Genomic DNA, 21,594 nt, shown 5'->3' on the forward strand with positions numbered 1-21,594 from the left:
ATATTCAGGAGTCAATACTGAAATAAATACATGATTGAATAAATAATAAATAAATACCCAAATATATAAGTAAGAAAAGTTAAATCTCCCATATGGAAGAACCTCAAATAATTGATATAGACGCTGCCCTCCTCAAAGAGGAGGAGGGTAAACTCCCTACCCCTTACACATAGGCAACACTGACTGACTTGCTTCCAAAGACTTCAGTATGGAAAGGAGATGGAGCAGAAACTTTAGAGTGAACAAACCTGGTAAATACTCTCTCAACCAGATGATCAGGGTTAATTAGTATCAACAGTGATAAGTCATGTTGATAGTATGTACTATGATATGATATGATATGTGATATTTGATACAATGAGATTAGCACTTTGCCTCTGTGGTTCTCCTCCCCAGAAAAACCTGTAGGCCAAGTCTAATCATGAGAAAGACATCAGACAAACCCAAATTGAGGGACATGCTAAAAAATACCTGACCAGTACTCCTCAAAACTGTCAAGGTCATCAAGAACAAGGAAAGTCTGAGAAACCGGTACAGCCCACAGAAGCTTAAGGAGACATGACCACTAAATATAATACGACATCTGGGATGAGATCCTGCAACAGAAAAAGGGCATTAGGGAAAAGCTAATGACATTTCAGTGAAGTACGGCCAGGTCTTCACAGGAGTTTTGTCCACAGCTTAGTTGCTAACAGCGCTACATGCCACAGCGCATGGCCAGTAGCCCCATCAGAGAGGGCTCTTCTGGAACCAGGTTTCCAGTGAAGAAAAGAACAGGCAAAGGTGAAAAACATGCTTTTGAAGTAGTTAAGAGACAATCATTATTTTTTTAATTAGCATATTATGTATTATTTGCCCCAGGGGTCTGTGAATCATCAGGCTTACACACTTCACAGCACTCACCATAGCACATACCCTCCCCAATGTCCATCACCCAATGAAGAGACAATCATTCTTGACCTGCGAAACAATTTCATCCAACTGTTTTCCTCTGAGCACTCAATTCAGCTACCCAAAAGAATATGAAAACTTCAACAGCAGGTAATGAAGAAAGGGATGCAATTTTTAATCAAGGAGCATTTTGGGGTGGGTCTTCCAGTGAGAGAATTCAAGGAAGACTGGGGCACCATGGAACAAGAAGAAGAGGAGCTGCAGGGAGCAGGGGGAGGGCACAGAACTCAAGGAGGATGAATGTCAGGGTATGTTTCACCTTAAGTGGGGTGAGCCTTGTATGCAGGCAGTGGAAATGTGTGTTGAGAGGTGGGGGTACTCTGCAGACTGACAGACCTGGGTTAAATCCCACCTCAACTGTTAGTAGCTTTGAACAAACTTCCTAACCTTCCCGAGTCTTGGCTTTGTCACATGTAGGATTTTCTCATAGTATTGGCTCAAAGCTAAAATGAAATATAAAATGTAAAGCAACTAAAATATATCATATGATCCATAGGTGTTAATCCTTTTACCTCTCTCTTTAATTTTTCTCATGTTATCAAATAGTCTCCTACAGACTATAGCTGCTTCTGTTGGTCCAACACTCAATCTCTGCACTATAATGGTCTATATAAGCCTTTTTGGGTAAGCCCGGAAACCACCATCATTATTTCTTATTTGTTTGTTTGTTTGTTTATTGTTAATCATTATTATTTCTATAGGAAAACCCAGAAACCACCATCCTTCTTTCTATAGGAAAACGTGTTTTGAATTACAAGTAACTTTTTAGAAGACAATGTATTACTGGGAGACAATCTTCATGTCTCTTGTTTCCGCATGTCTGTTGTAAGGAGCAGAAGCACTAACTGCCCTATGTTCCAGACTCCCTTTCTGAGTATGTTTGTGTAAATACAAGTAAATACAGTGAGTACAAGCCTCGGGCAGGAGAGCAGGTGTGCTCACAGTGCAGTAGTATGACGTCTTCCTCCCGAGCAACAGCTAGGCATGTCTGCTCACAGCCCATGATGAGTACGGTTCCCTGGGGGAGGGGCTGCTGAGCCAAGGGCACACCATCCACCTGGGCCCCTCTGTAACTCCTCTTGGGATGGGCGGGGCACAGGGAAGCAACACAAATATGAAGCTCATGCTGCCTGTTGTTCTGTAAGTAATAAAGTCCTTTGTCTCGGACCCAGGAGTCTCGTGATTTTTGTCAGCATCGAGAATACTGGGGCAGGCTAGTTGGTTAGCGTAAAAGGAGGGCAAACCTCAGACTCTTCACTGTTCTTCACCTACTGGTTGAAATAGGTCTATAATTTTCTATCTTTCACTTTGTCCTCTAAAAATTTAATGTGCTGGCTTCCCCTTTCCTCATTTCTTCTTCCTGAGGGAGGCGGGAACTGATATGTGTGGGGCCGAGCCTTCAGCTGCGGGAGCGGGGGTACTCATGTGCTCACTCCTCCTTCTGTAACCAAACCCCCGCATGTGGAATCGGATTGAAGGTGGAGGTGTTCGTGGGAAATCGGGAGCATGGCTAGCTGACAGAGAGAAATGATAGATCAATAGATGATAGATAGATAGATTGATTGATTGATACAGACAGATGTGTGACAAGACGCCTGGGTGGCTCAGTCAGTTAAGCGGCTGTCTTCAGTTCAGGTCATGATCCTAGGGTCCTGGGATCAAGTCCCGCATTGGGCGCCCTGCTCAGTGGGGAGTCTGCTTCTCCCTTTCCCTCTCCCTGCTGCTCCCTCTACTTGTGCTCTCTCTCTCTGTGTCAAATAAATAAATAAAAATCTTTTTTTTTCAAAGATTTTATTTATTTATTTGAGAGAGAGAGAGAGCATGAGAAGGGAAAAGGTCAGAGAGAGAAGCAGACTCCCCGTGGAGCTGGGAGCCCAATGTGGGAATTGATACCAGGAGTTGGGATCAAGACCAAGCCGAAGGCAGTGGTTTAACCAACTGAGCCACTTAAGTGCCCTAAATAAATAAAACTCTTTAAAAAAAAAAAAAGAAAGAAAGAAATACAGATGTGTGTATGCACACATGTATGATGAGTATCCCAAAAGTCTTAACACATACATATATAGTGGTGGACAGAATAATGGTCATCCTAAACATGTCCACATCCTAATCTCTGGGATTAGGCCAAAGGGACTTGTAGGCGCAATTAAAGTTGAGGACCTTACATTGGAGAGAGCTTCCGGAATGACCCAAGTGGGCCCAATCTAATCAGATGAGTCCTGTTAAAAGTTTATGCTAATCTGTCACAGCAGCAAACATTTCTAAGCTCTGTATGTGCAGAGGGCATAGGAGAAAGAACAAGGATCAGACGTGGCGACCAAGTATCAGTTTCTCAATATCATTCTCTGATGCAAAATGTGAAGTGCCTTTGATGAAATGACCCGTTCATTTCTCAGGCAGGGGACATACAGAATGAGCCTAGAACACATTATTGCACCAGAGAATAAGGAAATGTTCAAGGAATAATAGGGACATATCGAAAGGACACAGGAGCTGACCTGACGGAGCTCCCCATGGCCAAGTCTGCGGCAGTTTAGGCATCAAAATAAATACTGATGATGATGGGTTGTAAACTTTTGAGGAAAATCAGAATCCATGGGTCCATGCAGATACAAAAAGAAAGAATAATTAATGACTAAATAAAAATGGAAGAAGGAAAGTTCTATCCTACAATAGAATACCAGCTAATAAATAAAAATAGAATGAGGGAGGGGGGTTGGGAGAAGGGGGGTAGGGTTATGGACATTGGGGAGGGTATGTGCTTTTGGGTAAATTGGAAGGGGAGATGAACCATGAGAGACTATGGACTCTGAAAAACAATCTGAGGGGTTTGAAGTGGCGGGGGGGTGGGAGGTTGGGGTACCAGGTGGTGGGTATTATAGAGGGCACAGCTTGCATGGAGCACTGGGTGTGGTAAAAAAATAATGAATACTGTTTTTCTGAAAATAAATAAATTGGAAAAAAAAAGAGAGAAAAAAAAATAGAATGATAGAATTTCTTAAATTACCATTTTGTAATCATCATACCAATCACTGATTTAGGCAAAAGTCATCAATAGATGCTAAATCTGGTGAATAAAATCTGATAGGGATCAGGATATTTACATATCCTCAAGTATCTCCCCACAAAATACTGATTAATTACTTATTAATGAATTTTACAGTAGAGAAACCTGGCAGACCCCATCTTAAGCAAATGATGAAGTTAATTTGACCAGCATTGACACAAATGAACAGAGTGTGTCTCCTTCTGAGATGCACTGAGAAAGCATAGTATCACTCTTAAGGAATTCCTGCCCCAAAGGCAGAAAGCCTAAAGAAACCTCAGATAATACCCTCACATTGAAGGTTAGGAGTCCGTTTGCAGGTGACTAGGTCATGAGAGTGGAACTGTCTTGAATGTGATGAAAGATCTTATAAAAGCAGCCCTGGAGAGCTCCCTCGGCCCTTTGCCATGTGAGGACACAGTGAGAAAACGTTGTTTGGGGGCACCTGGGTGGCTCAGAGGGTTAAGCCTCTGCCTTCGACTCAGGTCATGATCTCGGGGTCCTGGGTTGGAGTCCCATATTGGGCTTTCTGCTCAGCAGGGAGCCTGCTTTGCCCTCCTCTCTCTGCCTGCCTCTCTGCCTACTTGTGAACTCTCTCTCTCTCTCTCTCTCTCTCTGTCAAATACATAAATAAAATATTTTTTAAAAAGAAGAAGAAGAAGAAGACGCCGTCTGTGAACCAGGAAGTGAGCCCTTGCAGGACATCAAATCTGCCAGCACCTTGATGTTGGACTTGCAGCCTCCAGAACCATGAGAGATAAATTTCTGTTGTTTATAAGCCACACAGTTGATGGCACTTTGCTATAGCAGCCTGAAGGGACTAAGACACCCGTCCGCCAGAGCTGTATCTGGTGCACCCCCTTCATGCCTTCACGGTCTCTTATCACCAGTATGATTCTATTCACTCGGGTGGTGCTTGGTCTTGTGTCTGTCTCTTCTGAGATACTGCACTCTCTGAGGGAAGGAACCTGTTCCATTTTGCTCATCAATGTATACCAGGTGCTGGCCCCAGGCCTGGCAGCTAGCGGGTCCTTAGTGTGCAGTTTTTGAATGAGCAAATGGACAGAAGAGCTTTAGCAAATCTTACTGAGTCTCAGTGTCCTTGTCTGTAAAATGGGACACTACTTCCTACCCAGGTATCTGTGCTGTGTGACTATCCTATGGAACATGAGCAGTCTGTGAAAATCCAAGTCTGACACACATGGGAAATATGGACTCCTCACCCTCCTCCATTAGGAAGTGAAAGAGAACTTGCTTCTTATGGCTTCAGCCTGGAGGACAGGTTCCCATGGGACAACCATGAAAAGCAGGCCACAAACAGCCCTAACCATGGTATGTCCGATCAGGAACCAAAGAGCCTGTAATTCCAGAGGCTCAGGAGTCTGGGACCTTTACCTGGGACTTGGGATACACACAGGCCATAGGAAGATAGCCACACTTTGGCCACCACGGGGCTGTCAGGGCTGGCTGGCCAGCCAAGGTGGGCAACCCAACCGCTCAGCTCATGGAACCACCACGCCGTACCATAGTCCATACGGACATAGTTCATATGGACATAGTTCATACGGACAGGGAGGGCTCAGCAGAACAAGTCACATAAAAACATTGACCCAAGGAGTCAGCAGACCTGGATTCAAATCTTTCCTCTATCATTGATGACTGGACAAACTGTTTAACCTCAATAGCTCTCAGGCTCCATATCTATAAAATGGGGATGATATTACCATGCACCTCATCTTGTTTTAAAGAGAGAACAAGACAAAGCATGTAAAATACTTAAGCAAGGAACCAGCACACCCATTCACTGACAATTATATCCATAATTATTAAGAGTAACTAGGTGTTCGCCATTCAGAAACAGGATCGTCTCTGGCGTACCTCTAAAAGTTCAGAAGTCACCCCCAACCAAGAAGGGTGGAATGAGAATGACCCCTCCCATGTCACAGCACTCTGAATATTATTTTGATTTTCTGCATGACTTGCTTTACTTCCTGTACCTTTTTCTTCACTTAATCAAAAAAAAAAATAGTATAAAGTAAACAACAATAACAACAAAAAGTGGTCACTGGGCTGCCATGAAAACCCTTACCTCAAATGCAGCACAGGATTTGATTGGGTAGAGGTAAAGATTGGTGATGACATGTGGCCCAAGGCCCCCATGCAGGGCTCCTGCTGCTTTCTCTGGAGGGGTCTCCTGGGTTCCGGTGGTTGTTGGCGGATGTGGGTACAAACCCCCTGCATCCACAGTGCTAGGTGAGTCGTCGCCAACCCTGGAGGCTGTGCAGACATCTTCCTGAGGTGAGGGACTACATGTGTCCACAGTGATCAGCCTGGCATCCAGAGCCTCGCTCTCTGACACAGCTCCAGCCTCCCCAGGGGTGGTCTGAGGGAAAGGCTGGCCATCAGACTGATGCAGTTGCATTGCTATGATGAACCTGAGAAAGGCCTGGGCATCCTCAAGTGTAGACATGTACCCAAAGGAAATCCTCACAGACCCTGTAGGCTGCCCGTCTATGATGTCCACATCGTCTCCACAGACATGACCGGCCTAGGATAAAAGGAAAATAAGTCAGCTAGGGTGACTCATTCCACATGGATAAATCTGAAATCATTTTGGAGAAGAAACTTAACCCAGGAGAAGAAACAGTAAGAGTAACACATGCTGTGTGTCTGAGCCCTGCTCCGCTAAGCACGAGGACTCCCTTGTGAATCTCGCTTTGCTCAGGTGCAAACTGAGGTCAATACCAATCTCAATGGATTGTTTAAAAAGTTTAAAAGAAATACTGCATGGAAGGCATTTATCCAGAGCCACACATCATGACAACCCACGGACCCAGCAAGACAAACCAAAGTTCAGGAAGCAGGATGGGTCAGCTTCTTGGTCTCCCCAGAGCTGACGCAGGAGAAACACCTGCTGGTCACTCCCTCAAGCCTCTCTCAGAACCAAAGGGAGGGCTGCAACCCTTCTTTGACAAGAAAGCAAGACAGCGATGTTCTTGTTTTGAGAAACGTGAAGATGCTCACATTTCAACAAAGAATACTATTAAAAATGGACAGGAGATTTGAATAGACATTTTTCAAAAAAAGATATATAAATGGCCAGCCTAGGCCACTACAAAAGCCAAAAGCACGCTGGGTGCTCCTGCTGGGAGGAGGGGAAAGGAAGGCAAGAAGTCCCCGAAACTCTCCAAGCGGGGCTGCCCAGGATTGGTCGCTACTCAGGCCAACCACCTGCCCCAGTGCTGAACCCAGGTCAGTCACCCAAAGAGTTGGGGTCACAATGCTCTGTAGGATCAAATATTCTAACTAAAACTGTGTTTGTTTCTGTGCCGGGTCTTCCTCTCTCTTTTTAAGTAAAATCCAGTTCATGGTTTGTTGGGATCTCTGACCCCAGACACGAGACCAGCCTCCAGGATGGTTGGAGAGGCCACCATTGGAGATGACCAGCATTACCAACCTGAAGATGCTTCTTGACCATCTCGTCGCTTATCCCCAGGTGCCTCTGGCAGGCTCCAGTGTTGCAGAAGCAGCCAGTTCGCAGGTGGATGTTGTAAAGACTGGCCATTTTATCCACCTGCGGGTTCAATACGACATGAGACCAGTGTTAAGGATGTCCAGTTTTACTCGGATGGCCTGGGACAGAGTTTCAGATCAAAATGTGGACCTCGCTTTCCCAACAATAAAGTGAAAATCTGAGCTTGGAATTTCGCTCCCAAGTGCCCTGATCTATCATGGATTTACTAAACACATTTGACAAAATGTCACTTATAACTAAAGTTTATCCAGACGGATTATAATGTATGCCCGAGAAAACTGAGAATGTCAAATTCAGGCCAAATTCCAAGTTAGGAGCTCACATTTCAACAAACAACACTATTAAAAGTGGACAGAAGATTTGAATAGACATTTTTCCAAAGCAGACATACAAATGGCCAAGAGGTACATGAAAAGACGTTCAACACCACTCCTCATCAGGGAAATGCAAATCAAATCAATGAGATACCACCTTACACTTATTATAATGGCTATTATTGAGAAAACAAGAAATAACAAGTTTTGTATACACTGTAGAGAAAGGGAGCCCTTGTGCACTCTCGGTGGGAATGTACATTGTTGCAGCCACTATGGAGAATATTATGAAAGGTCCTCAAAAAATTAAAAATAGAACTAGCATGTGATCCAGCAATCCCAATTCTGAGTATTAATCTGAAGAAAGTGAAAATACTATCCTGAAATGATATGCTCCCCCCACTTCACCACAGCGTTACTTAGAGCAGCCAAGACATGGAAACAATGTAAGTATCTATCAAAGGATGAATGGATAAAGAAACTTTGTGTGTGTGTGTTTGTGTGTGTGTGTGTGTATGTATTTCAGTCATAAAAAAAAACCACAAGGAAATCCTGTCATTTGTGACAACATGGATGGACCTCAAGGACATGATTCTAAGTGAAGTAAGCTAGACACAGAAAGATAAATATTGTATCATATCATTTATATGTGGATCCAAAAAAAAAAAATCAAACTCCCAGATACAGAGAACAGACTGGTGGCTGTCAGCGATGGAGGGCAAAATGGGTAAAGGTGGTCAAAAGGTACAAACTTCTAGTTATAAGATAAATAAGTCTCAGGGATGTAATTTAGAGCATGGTAACTCTAGTTATTGATGCTGTGTTACATGTATTTGAAAGTTGCTAAGAGAGTAAATCTTAAAATTTGTTATCACATGAAAAAAATGAGCTATGTGTGGTGATAGTTGTTAAGGGAACATAAACAGCAGTAATCATTTCGGATTCTATATATATATATATATATATATATATATCAAATAATTATGTTGTACACCTGAAATTAATACAATATTATATGTCAACATTATCTCAATTAAAAAAAAATAAACTAGTTGGTTTGTTTGTTGGTTTGTTTGTTTCAAAGAGCCCACATGTTCCAAGAGATCCACAAGAATAATCTGAGCAGCCGGGATGCGGGATGGCTCCTTGGTATCTTCTGCCCCAAGGCTGACCACAGAGCAGTCCCTACAGAGCTACCACTCAGAGCTGCCCTGTCTGGGTTCACAGCCTGGGCTACAAACATGACTGTGTTGACACTGTGTCTTACCCATTTGCTTTCCGTAAGGTCCCTTACTTTGGGTTGAATCACAGAACTGCGGTTCAATCCAGAAGTCTCAAGGCTCTTTCCTGTCTCCTGAAGGCTCTGGGAAGCGATCTGTATTCACTCAGGGCTCAAAGGAAGGGCTCACATGGAGGATATTTGCCCGGCTGTGGGTCAAGGGTTCCATTCTACCACGTGTCTGGGAGCCCCTTGAGGGTCCTCAGCCCAGATGACTCTGGCTAAACTCAGGGCAGTCGCTTAACTGCATTCAGGAAAACAAATACATCTTGCCCAGCTGGGCAAAAGTTTGAAGCTTCTGTCCCTGGGAATCCACAGTGCAGGGTGGCTAGAGGCAGCCAGGAGACATAGGCCCCCTCCGCAGACACAGCTCACCACACGCCGGCTCGTACTCCTACCGGGCTGTGCACAGCAATGGGACCTCCCACACTGGTGAGACCATGGCTGTCTTCACCTGAGCTCCCGCCCCTGGACTGTCAGAGTGAGAAGAAGCCATTCTCTGGTTGAATTGAGGGGCCTCAGAAAAACAACTCTGCTCCTTTACCTTGGGCAAACAGCTGAGTGACGTGGGGACCTGCTAATGAAATTCAGGCGTTCCCTGGCTCTCTGTGCGGAGACCAGGCCACACCACGGGGTCAGGCCAACTCCATCTCCAGAGTCCGGTGGCCTCCATTCAAAGGGCAGCTGCTAGGGACGCTCCCTCCCCACCACACCCCAACCCCTGCCAACTGGAATTGGAAATCTCCTGTGCTCACCCCCCAACCCCCATACCCCACATTTACAGTCTCGGTTACCACTGCTGCTAAGCAGGCCACCAAACTTGGTGGAACAAAATCATAACCATTTTTTTGTGCTCACAGCTATAGTAGGTCAGAAATTTGGAAAGAGCGGAGGAGATGCCTGACTCTTTTCCATGATTTCCCGAGTGTCAGCTGGGAAGACGCCAAGGCTGGGAGTGATGTGCTGTCTGGGAGTTGGAGTCATCTGGAGACTCACTTAATGCGTCGGGTGTGTGTCTAGCGTCCCAGCCAGGAGGGCTCACAACAGGACTGCCACCAGAGGGCCTGTGCTTGGCCTCTCCACATGGCCGGCTTCCTCAGAGCACGGCAGCCTCAGGGTGGACCTTCTTGCATGGTAACCTGGGGCCCAAAAGTGGACATCCCAAGGAATAATGCTGATGTGGCACGGCCTTTTCTGCCACACAGCATCCCCTTCTGTGGCCTTCTCCTGGTTATGAGCACGTCACAAACCCACCAAGTTTCAAGAAGAGAGGAAACCCCCACCTAGAAGAAGCTGTTTGGGCCACACTTAACCTTTCCTCCTCACCTCCCATCATGAGGTGGTACCTCTCACCTTGAGCCCTGCGGGATCCCGGCCAGGTGGAAGGTGTGGTTTCAGCACCAGGATGAGCAGGGCATCCAGGGAGGGCGAGAGAGCCGCCCACCACAGTGCAGCATGGGAGCTCCCCCACCCCACCCCGCCCCGCCGCAGGTGCCCTCACACTCAGTGCTTACTGAGCCCTTGCTTCCTACTGGGCCCCGTGCTCAGGCATTCTACAGCGGATCTCATTTAGTCCTCAGAGCAGCACTATCCGCAGGGCCCCTTGTTAGCCCCGCTTCATGGACACCTGGAGAGTTGACACTAACTCGCCCACCCTCACAGAGCCAACCAAAGGCAGTCAGAATCGGAACCCACATTCTTAACCACTGAGTAGAGTGACTTCCACACAAAGGAGAATGGAATTAGGAGGCCTGGGTATCAAAAACAAGAACCCCAAAGCTTCTTCCGGAAAGCTGAATTCTCTGAAAAGAATCACAGATTCTTTTGAAATCTCCGGAAAAGAGAGCCCAACCCAGCCATGAAACCATCTGACCTTTCTGAAAGCCATCAAATCCCTCTGGGATTCCCACATGGAGAAGGAGCCTTCGGAAACCAGGCTGGACCTTCCCGAGCCAGCAGCACAGTTGGCCAAGCCTCCGCCGTAGAATCCACTGGTCACTCGTGGGACACGCTGCCTCTACAAACCCCCAGAGGGAGAAACTCGTCCCGGGTCCACCTCAGGGAATAGGAATCCTGGTGAAATCAGTGGGACACCTACACAGCTGTCTCCCCCTGCGCCCAACCCAGGGCTTTTCTCCTCTTTGAGGCTTCTCTGGCCAAATGCAACATTCCCTCCCTGCTCTGCCTGCCCCAGCATCGTTCATGGTCACCTGTCTGTCCTCCTTCATACCGTGCAGCAAGCACAAGCTTCTTCAAGATGCAAGAATGAGACTTAGGTTGCCAATCACCCAGAATAATGTATTTTAAGAAAGCAAAACATTTCCTCCAGATGCATTTCCCACCATCCTCCAAAAGCATTTACGAATCGCATGGGGCTGCCAGTGGGGGCCTTACTGAGTGGGGGTCTGTGCAGTAAACCTACCCAAGATGAACACCTTCTTCCAAACTTATCTGACCACTGAACCTGCTCCTCACAGAGCTGCTCTGGAAAGGGCCTCAGGCTCCCCAGCCCTGCCAGGCTGTGACACCTCACCTGGGGACCATCTACTACCATATGTGAGTGCTTGATGCGACTCTGGACATTTAATGGACTGAGCACTGACCAACCTACCCAGCTATGGCAAGGACCCAAGCACTTCCCAACCTCCACTATTTGTCCTGTTTTCATGGGGAAATAGATACAGAGAGTACACTTCCACAAACTACTTTATAACCAAACTACTAAATCCTTTGAACACATAATATGCAGGAACTGCGGCACAAATAGGGCTTTTGTGAGGACGTTGTTTCTACTTGTTGTGAAGAAGAACTTCTGAATTCCGAGCCACATGCAAATACATGGTGGAAACAGGCCCCCGTTTTGCGTGATGCTGTGATCCGGTCTGAAGTGGCACTGGAGCCACCGTGCTGAGTGGACATGAAATGGCCTCAGAAGTACCATTCTGTCTACACTGCTCTTCTGCCTATACTCTTTCAGGGCATATTCTGTTGCTGGCAAGCTGTCGGCTGTCCCCCTCCACTGCAATCAAAGACTCTGCCCCTCTTTCCTCGCACTTGAAGTTGACAATTTCTGGCTAAAAAAGGAGGGTTGGTAAACTAAACAGCCATGCCTATTAGAACGGCGTGGAAACGAGCATACGGAGCCTCTAAGGAAGGGCCATAACCTCTCCACCCACGGCCGGGCTGCCCTTCACACAGCTGCCACAAGCACCCAGGGACCCTCACTGCACCTGCAGGGCTCCAGAAGGCGGCAGAGCGCCAGAGGACAGTGCTCCTGCTGTGAACAACGGTGGGAGGGGACGAGGAGACCCACCTGGGAATAACCGATGATATTCCCACAGGGGTCGAGCACATTAAAATTGATGACTGGACCCTGCACCTCCGGGCTGCTGAATTCAGAGTCGCTGTAAATCCGCACCACGGGGGCTCCACTGGGGTACCGGAGAGCAGACAGGGCCGTGTAGGTGTACTGAGTCAGGGTAAAGGTGTGCTGCTTTATATTCTCCATCCCACCTAAAAATGATTGAGAAACATTAGAAACATAAACTTCATGCGTAATTCACTCATTTTATTAATTTTTTTATTAATTATTTATTTGAAAGAGAGAGAGCACACAAGCAGAGGGAGAGGGAGAAGCAGACTCCCTTCTGAGTGTGGAGCCCCATGCAGGACTCGATCCTGTGACCCCAGGATCATGACCTGAGCCAAAGACAGATGCTTAACTGACTGAGCCACCCAGGCGCCCCTCACTCACTCAATTTTAAGAAAAACAAGGTCATTCTAACTACCAAGCAGGAGCTCAGATTAACGATTGTAAATCGTCCCAGTGTGTGGGACTGGACATATTGATTAATGTGTAGATCTGGGGCCCTGCCCAACACCTAACTGTTGCTGTTCTGTGGAAACTTCCACAAGAATTCTTGTCATCCTTCTTTTTTCTTTTTTTAATTTAGACGCTTGGGTTACAGATGGAAAAAAAAAAAAAAAAAAGAAAGGCAGCTTGGTCTCTTGCTCTAGCCTCAGAAGTCATTCCGAAGTTCTTGAGAATGAGCTTCAACTTTTCAACTGCCAAGGGCCAGCCACTCGCACAGACCCTTTCTTTTCTCTCCCATTTCAGGAGCAAATGAAAGGCTCCACTGACCTGTGAGGCGCTCGAGGGCATCAAATCCATGTTTTAGTGCTATCACGTCAAGGAACGAGATAGTGCCATCTTCAAACCTGTAACAGTGTTGAGGGAAACAAGGTCAAGCTGTGACCAACATCTCCATGAGCATTTTGCGGTGTGTAACAAGGTTCTGATTTTAAGCTTAGCCATAATCTCTGAATACCTTCTCTTTGTTGCCTTATAAACCACTGCTCGCTCTCCCTGTCAGGACAGAGGGCTTTGCACACTGAGACCCATGGGGCCAACTCTCTTGGCAGCTTTCTTGGGAGAGAATGGCCTTGGTAATAAAAGGAGCTAAAAAGACAGTCACCACCTTGAGAAATGTTATCCTGCCCCCATGAATACTTGGACAAAACCTCAAGTGCTTCGACTCTTGAAATGCTGCCCTTGACCCAGGAGAATATCACTGACAAGGCATCAGTTAAGCGTGATCCAAATACTACATGTCAATGATCCCAAACTCTATGGAACCACATATCATCCTGGAAACAGTATCATTCGAAATGCTATGGAACCCAAGTATCATTTTTGAAACAGCTGAGCTCACAGCTTCAGAGGGAAATGGCGTCCCAGGGAGAGGTTGCAGTAAAGACACCAAGCAGGCAGAGACAGGCACACTTCCTGCATGGTAAGAACATCAGAGTAGTCGGGAGCAGGTGTGCAGGAGCTGGGAATTGGCTGGCAAGGTGGAGTGTGGTAGGAGATAAAGTCAGAAGATGTCTAACTTGGGGAGATACCATGTGTCTGAACGGCTCTGAGCAGAGAGCAGGGACAGGATGGGACCCAGGATCTGACAAGCAGAGTCAGTCCTCAGGCTGCCATAGAAGGGGGAAGCTTGGAGACAGGAGGTTTCAGAGAGCACGGGCATAAAGATGGTGGGAAACCGTAGCCTCTATGAGCCTGGCTGTGAGTTATCAAAGCAAGTCAAAGTTTTCAGTGGAAATGCTGTGCTTCGTATTTTAATATTCTAGAGATGAGATTTGCTCAAAATATTGTTACTGAGTAACCAGGGGTGCCTGGGTGGCTCAGTGCATTAAAGCCTGTGCCTTCGGCTCAGGTCTTGATCCTAGGGTCCAGGGATCGAGCCCCGAATTGGGCTCTCTGCTTAGCAGGGAGACTGCTTCCTCCTCTGCCTACTTGTGATCTCTGTCTGTCAAATAAATAAATAGAATCTTTTAAAAAAATATATTGTTACTGAAATGTTAATTTCTTTATAAAACCAATATATTAGTAATTAATAATTATGAATCAAGTATATGAACTGACAATTAATAATGAATCAATTGTGAATTAATAATGAATTAGTTGGGGGATGCCTGGGTGGCTCAGTGGGTTAAAGCCTCTGCCTTTGGCTCAGGTCATGATCCCAGGGTCCTGGGATCGAGCCCCACATCGGGCTCTCTGCTCAGCGCAGAGACTGCTTCTTTTCCTCTCTCTCTGCCTGCCTCTCTATTTGTGATCTCTCTCTGTCAAATAAATACATAAAATCTTTAAAAGAATGAATTAATTGATAATGAATCAATTACTAATTGATTAATCACTAAATAATCTTCAGTAAATTAAACATTATTATCCAATAATGACTTAGGTTACTGATTTATAATAAATAATCATTTATTAATCAATAATTAATAGACTCTTGGAGGAAAGGAAGTTTGCTGTTTCCATCAAAGGTTGTATCTCTTTGGGTTATAAAACGATTCGAGCATGGTCTAGGTACATATTCAAAAAGCATTTGGGTTTTGAGTATTAAATCTCTTGAGTTCTAGTCCTAAATTCACAAGAAAAAATTGAGGCTTCTAGCAGTAAGTAAATATTTTCAGCTTTGTGGGCATCTTGGGGCAGCACCTGCTGAGAAGCAATCCACCCAATCGAAGGAAAGAGGTCTGATCCTGCCCAGCCCACCCACACAGGGCCCAATCCGAGCTGCCCCACTTCTCCTGGCCTTCAGATGCTCCTATTGGCTTGATAAAGTTTGAGTTGTCATTGTGATCTGCCTTTAATTTATATGATGTGTGCCTATCATTCTCTTCTCACTTGGTTATATTACTTGTTATATTCTCACACTTGGATACAAAATGTTTTACATTAGTGTTCCTGTTTCAGAATCCCTCAACTACGGAGGAGTCCTAAGTAAAAGAGACACCACAGGCACCTGGGTGGCTCAGCCAGTTAAGCGTCTGCCTTCGGCTCAGGTCATGATCTCAGGGTCCTGGGATGGAGCCCACGTGGAAATCCCTGCTCAACAAGAAGTCTGCTTCTCCCTCTCCCTCTGCCATTCCCCCTACTTGTGCTCGCTAACTCACTCTCTCTCTCTAATAAATAAATAAAATCATTAAAAAAAAAAAGACTGTTTCTTGAAAAGAAAGAAAAACATGAGGTGCAGGGGTCAAGTCACATGCCCATGTCCCCACAGCTGGCGTGTGGTAAAGCCAGGATTCCCCCGCCAGCAGGCCAGTTCTGGGGCCTACACACTTGACCAGTGAGTCTACTGCAGGGGACACGGCCCTACCTGCAGAGCCCTGAGTCTGCCCCTGGGTCTGTGGGGGATCTGACCCACCCTCCCATCCAGGCCCCCCACCTTCTGAGGCACCTGCAGGGGGACTAGCTCCCTGTCCCTATCCCATAGTATTCTCCACTGTTGGCCCCAGTAAAACCCTGGGTCAGCTGTCATTTTCACCCTCTTATGCTTTCAACCTGATGAGTCCCAGCCATCAACACCCGGGCCATGGCTCCCCACACCACCTTTCCTCTCCCGAGAGCCCATCACCTCCCCCCTCGCAGTCCTTGTCCTCTCATAGCTGTGGAGAAGCCCACAAATGGGGGCCTGGGACACACTCTAGCCAACCTCCGCCTCCCAGATCTGAGCCCTGCCACCAGCTTCCATCCCTCTAATCCCTACCCCCAACCCGGATCTCTGACCCCAGTCACCCAGTCTGGTCCCTCGCACAATCCTATAGGTGACACAGGCCTGCCCCTCGCCTTGTTGAGCTCCTACCAGCCACCCCCAAGGTGAGGTTACCTTTCAGCTACCGAGCTCCGTGGGATGTAGAAGTCTTCCCCTGCGAGGTACGCAGCGGCTGTGCCCCCTCCAAAGTAGGTTTTCCTCAGCAGAGGAGCCACACGATTATTCACCAGCAGAGCACCCAGGCCGGTGGGGAATCCAAAGATCTTATAGAAGGAGAGGGGGACAAAGTCGGCCTGGTGAACCGACAGGTCCAAAGGGGAGGTGCTCACGTAGGAGGCCGCATCAAGCAGCACGAACCACTTCCCGGGCACGCTCACCGGGCACCTCCGCCCAGACTTGACCTCTCCTATCCAGGACAGGGGGTATCTGGTTCCAGAAAAATTACTCTGCGCAGGGTAACAAAAGAGATGTGGAAGCTGGCTGTCGGGGTCACCGGCATCCCTGCCCCGAGTATCCGCCGACCACATGTCCTCTGGCCTGACCGGGACAGAGGTAACGTTCATGGCCATGGTGACCTTCCTCATGCCCACCACGGAGGTGTGGCTGTCCGTGAGGTAACAGAACCGGCTCCCGCTGCTCTCTGGGCCGGGGGGCACCCACGGGAAGGCCTCTGCCACCAGTTTAAGAGCAGCTGTGCTCCCTGCCGTGAAAATGACGCTGTAGTCCTCTGGGGAGGTGTGGAAGTGCGCCAGAATCCTGGAAGAAGCAGAGTGTCATGCCAGCTCCAGGGTCCACGGTGTCCCATGGTCAGAGCAGCTGTATCGCTATCACATAGAACCTGCCTTCATTTTTAGGGAAAAACCCAGGTCTGCTTTGCCATGATGGCAAAGTGAGGGCGGGGGCAGAGCCAGCTGCACGAGGAGATGACAAACAGGTTCCAACTGGCAAAAGCAGCTCCACCTCCCCTGTCCCCACCCTCCCAGAGAAGATAAAAGTCGGCGGGGTGCCTGGGTGGCGCAGTCACTCCATCGCACTCTTGGTTTCAGCTCAGGTCACGATCTCAGGATCCTGAGATCCAGCCCAGAGTGGGCCCAGCATCTGGGCTCTGCGCTTAGCAGGGAATCTGCTTGGAATTCTCTCTCCCCCTCTTCCCCTCCCCACGGTGCTCTCTCTTTCTCAAATAAATAAATCTTTAAAAAAAAAAAAAAAGATAAAAATCCACAAAACCTTAATCCTAGAAAACAGTCTTTGAGGGCGCCTGGATGGCTCAGTGGGTTAAGCCTCTGCCTTTGGCTCAGGTCATGGTCTCAGGGTCCTGGAATCGAGTCCCGCATCAGGCTCTCTGCTCAGCAGGGAGCCTGCTTCCTCCTCTCTCTCTCTCTCTCTGCCTTCCTCTCTGCCTGCTTGTGATCTCTTTCTCTGTCAAATAAATAAATAAAATCTTTAAAACACAAAAGAAAAAGAAAACACTCTTTCCTCAGTCTACTCTCTGGCTCTTCCATCAACTGGCTTCACGGTGCCTTTAATATTGGCAGCCCAGCCTCCCTTGCCAATTGGAAACACTTGAAATTATAGCAATTCAAGTAACTTTAGGCACCACTTGGAAACTACTTACTAAAAACTATTACATGTGGAAAAATACAAAGAGCTATTTCAAGCTGCAAATACTAGTAAAAAGTTTTGGGGGGGGATGGGTTGTTGATGAATAATGCCTAATGACACATGAAAAGAAAGCCCAAAGGAAACCTTTTTTCCTCTCTCTGAAAATGAGGCTTAGAGGGCGCCTGGGTGGCTCAGTGGGTTAAAGCCTCTGCCTTCAGCTCGGGTCATGATCCCAGGGTCCTCGGATTGAGCCCTGCGTGGGGCTCTCTGCTCAGCAGGGAGCCTACTTCCTCCTCTCTCTCTCTCTGCCTGCCTCTCTGCCTGCTTGTGATCTCTGTCTGTCAAATAAATAAATAAAAATCTTTAAAAAAAATGAAAATGAAAATGAGGCTTAGGAAACTGGGTCCCTCTGGCCCCCAGGCACTCTGGCCTCAGCCCGGAGCCACATACAACACCCAAGCACACCTTAAGGCCATCCGCCTGTGCTTCGGGGCTGCCCTGCTCCCTACCTACTCACTCTGACCTTCCTGTCCTCTGCCCCTGACGGTCGTCACTCTGCACGTGACCATTAAGCTGAATGTGATCTTCCTTAGACCAACGCGGAACACACACGGAACCTTTGTGGGCTGCGGTGGGGGGTAGGAAAGAAGTCCCCCCCTCCCCTGGGACTGCTGGCCACTCACCTGTAGCGCACATGCTCCACGGTGTCGTGGGTGAGCCTGCTGCTGATATTCTGGCTGTGAGGATTACCTGGCAGGTTATAGAGACAAAGCCATCAAGTCACTACCTCTGTTTCTCCCCTCCTGTTCCTCCCAAACCCTCTCCTTCGGTTTCTCAAAAAGGTGACCCTACAACTACTCTGTGACCCAGCAATACCACATCTCTGTACTTTAGGGAAATGAAAACACATGTCCCCACAAAGATTCATGCTCGGAAATGTTCACGGGCAGGCTTATTGGTAAAGCCAAATTCTGGGAACAACATGAATACCCTTCAGCTCATGGACAGAGAGACAAGATGGGGTATAATGACACAATGGGAAAGTATTCATAACAGAAAGTAACAATCTACGGGCTATGCCGTGAGTCAGCCACAAAAACATCCTGAGGGGTCACATAGTGTATGAGTCCATTTATATAGGCAATGTCCAGCAAAGGTATAGAAAGAGGTTCCAGAAAGTTGTGAATTAGTGGTTGCCTGAGAATGAGGGGGCAACAGGGCTGAACTATAAACAGGCATCAGAGATCTTGTTGGGGGAACGAAAATGTTCTAAATTATTTATTGTGATAGTGACACCTTTGGTAAAGCTGCCCAAATCATTAAATTATACATTTGAAATAGGTGAATTTTATGAAGCATGAAATATAACTCCATTCTCAAACAATTTTTTATTTTTTTAAAGATTTTATTTATTTATTTGACAGAGAGAGACACAACAAAAGAGGGAACACGAGCAGGGGGACTAGGAGAAGGAGAAGCAGGCTTCCCGCAGAGCAGGGAGCCCGATGCAGGGCTTGATCCCAAGACCATGGGATCATGACCTGAGCCAAAGGCAGATGCTTAACGACTAAGCCACCCAGGTGCCCTAAACAACTTTTCAAATAAATAAACCAATCCCCTAGATCGAGATGGGACCCAGGGAGAACACTGGAGCTGGAAGTCAGCTCACAGGCAACCAGGCCAATGTAAGAACGTTTTCTGCAGGCTCCCTGACAGATGGTTCTGGTCATTCCGAGGAATCAAGGAGAATAAACTCCAAAAGCTGCCCTCTCCCCCAAGCATGAGACAGAGCCATGAACTCCACTTAATCGAAATCCCCATCTGCTGTCCTGGGTTCACACCCCTGCTATTCTGCAGAAACACATCTAATTCCCCCAAGTATGTGAAGGGGGCCATCACATCTCCCCTTAGCCCATCCTCAAGGCTAAGTCCTCTTCTAAGTTCACTTATCAATTTCCAGTTTTCCTCCTCTCCTCAGATTCCACATGAGTGTGTCCTGAAGTATCAGCACCTCCCTCAGAACACGGCTCACAGACAAGGACACAGACTTCAGAGGGGCGAGATGTGCATGCATTGGGCACAAGCGTTTCTTGGGAGCAGGACCACAGGCACACCATATCGCAGTCTTGACCTTTGTTTTAGGGTTTGTTTCTTTTCTCAGACCATGCCATCTGGTGTACTAGATCTCTGGCCACCAAAGCTATCAATGATCCTCTTCCACATGCACTAGTAACCGGTGTACTAGTAACTGGTAACCAGAGTTAGTACTTACCCTCACTGCCTCTCAAAGCGCTGGTTTTTAGCTCCACACCATCAGCACAACCTACAGTCTAGATGCTGTCCCCTCTCCGCACCAATCCCACAGTTAGGGCTCTTGCAAAGGTTCAAGACTTGTGGATCTCTTCGCAAATCATGGATCAAGATCGCGATAGGGTCCCTCACTGGCACCTCTCCTAGAAACTATTCCCCAGATTTAAAGATCTGCTGGCTGCCCAGGATCTTAGTGCGGCATGAGAGGACGGTCCTGAACTGAGGGGGTCCGGTGCTCTGGAGCCCCGTGCCTCAGGCATGTCCTGACTGCGTGGCCGCAGGTTAGCCACCTACCCTATCCGGGACCCACTTTCCTCACCTCTAAAACAGGAGTGAGGACAAAACCTGTAGGTTAGCTTGTTTGCTAGCTGCACCTGTACCTCGTTTGCAGGGAGGCGGGGATTGGGGAGGTGCCGAGATGGAGAGGGAGGGTGAAGCTCAAACGTCTGGAGTGGTGGCTGAAGTGAGTGCGTGTTCGGGACACCAGGGCACTCGCTGCTCTCCCCTCGGCTGCATCTGCTTCTGCTGCCTTTAGTTCAGGCTCCCTTGCCAGGCTCCCTCGCCCGCACTGTCCACACTTTCTAGAATGAACATCAAAGTCCGCGGAGCTCCTTCGAAGCCCTTCCCGAGCTCTCCTCTCAAACCTCCTCCACTCCCCGCCCCTCCTGTGTGCTCAGGGGCGGGGCTAATACCTGGAACCGCTAGGGTTCGCGCAGTTACCTCTGCCTGGAACCCGCCCCGCTGCTCCTCCTTCCCGCGTGACTCCTTGCTCATCCTCCAGGACTCCCCCCACTCTGAAGGAAGCTTTTTCTGACCCTCACACGGCCAACACTGCAGCCACACACCCCCATGGGATCACAGGTCCTTGGTCCACAGCCCTTCACACAGGTGGCCATTCACGTTTACTGGGAGCTCACTTGATTAGGATCGTGCGTTGACTAGGTCACAGCCCACAAAGGCAGGGACTGTGCTTCCTTGGTGTCCGAGATAGCACCGTGCCCAGCACAGCACAGTGGCCCAACACACACTTATGGAGTGAAAGAATAGGGGCACCTGGGTGGGGCAGTCAGTTAAGCCCCGACTCTTGGTTTGGCTTAGGTCCTATCTCTCAGAGTATTGAGATCCAGCCCTACATCGGGCTCTGCACTCAGTGTGCTCCAGGCTCTCTCTCTCCCTCGCCCTCTGCTCCTCCCCCCTATTTATGTGCGCGCGCTCTCTCTTTCTCTCTCTCAAATACATACATAAACCTTTTTTAAAAAGAGTGCATGTCCTTCCCGCCACTCTACATTCTGTACTGTCCTGTCCCACAGGGTCATTCTGCCATAAACACAGCACCTTCGTACCTTTCTGCCCTTCTGACACTGACCCCTCCTTCTGGAAGTAAACTGTGTGTCCCTGAGCTAATTCTTCCTATCCTGGCAGTGCATGTGTTAGAGGGACAGACCCAGGGCTCGCTGACCCCCCACTCCCAAGGGACCCATTCA

General features: G+C 47.8%; 1 protein-coding gene across 1 annotated transcript in view; it reads right to left on the bottom strand.

Moving 5' to 3' along the window:
* The window catches only part of MOCOS (molybdenum cofactor sulfurase), a 56,045-nt gene that overhangs the window by 25,573 nt on the left and 8,878 nt on the right, over positions 1-21,594 (bottom strand). Inside the window, exons 5-10 of the mRNA XM_044244390.1 lie at positions 18,484-18,550; positions 16,313-16,954; positions 13,267-13,343; positions 12,439-12,638; positions 7,455-7,571; positions 6,087-6,545 (exon numbers count right to left, since the gene is read on the bottom strand). Coding sequence (XP_044100325.1) covers positions 6,087-6,545; positions 7,455-7,571; positions 12,439-12,638; positions 13,267-13,343; positions 16,313-16,954; positions 18,484-18,550 — 1,562 coding nt within the window. The remainder of the gene's footprint in view (positions 1-6,086; positions 6,546-7,454; positions 7,572-12,438; positions 12,639-13,266; positions 13,344-16,312; positions 16,955-18,483; positions 18,551-21,594) is intronic.

Source organism: Neovison vison, chromosome 3 (assembly GCF_020171115.1).
Source record: "Neovison vison isolate M4711 chromosome 3, ASM_NN_V1, whole genome shotgun sequence".
Classification (NCBI taxonomy): domain Eukaryota; kingdom Metazoa; phylum Chordata; class Mammalia; order Carnivora; family Mustelidae; genus Neogale; species Neogale vison.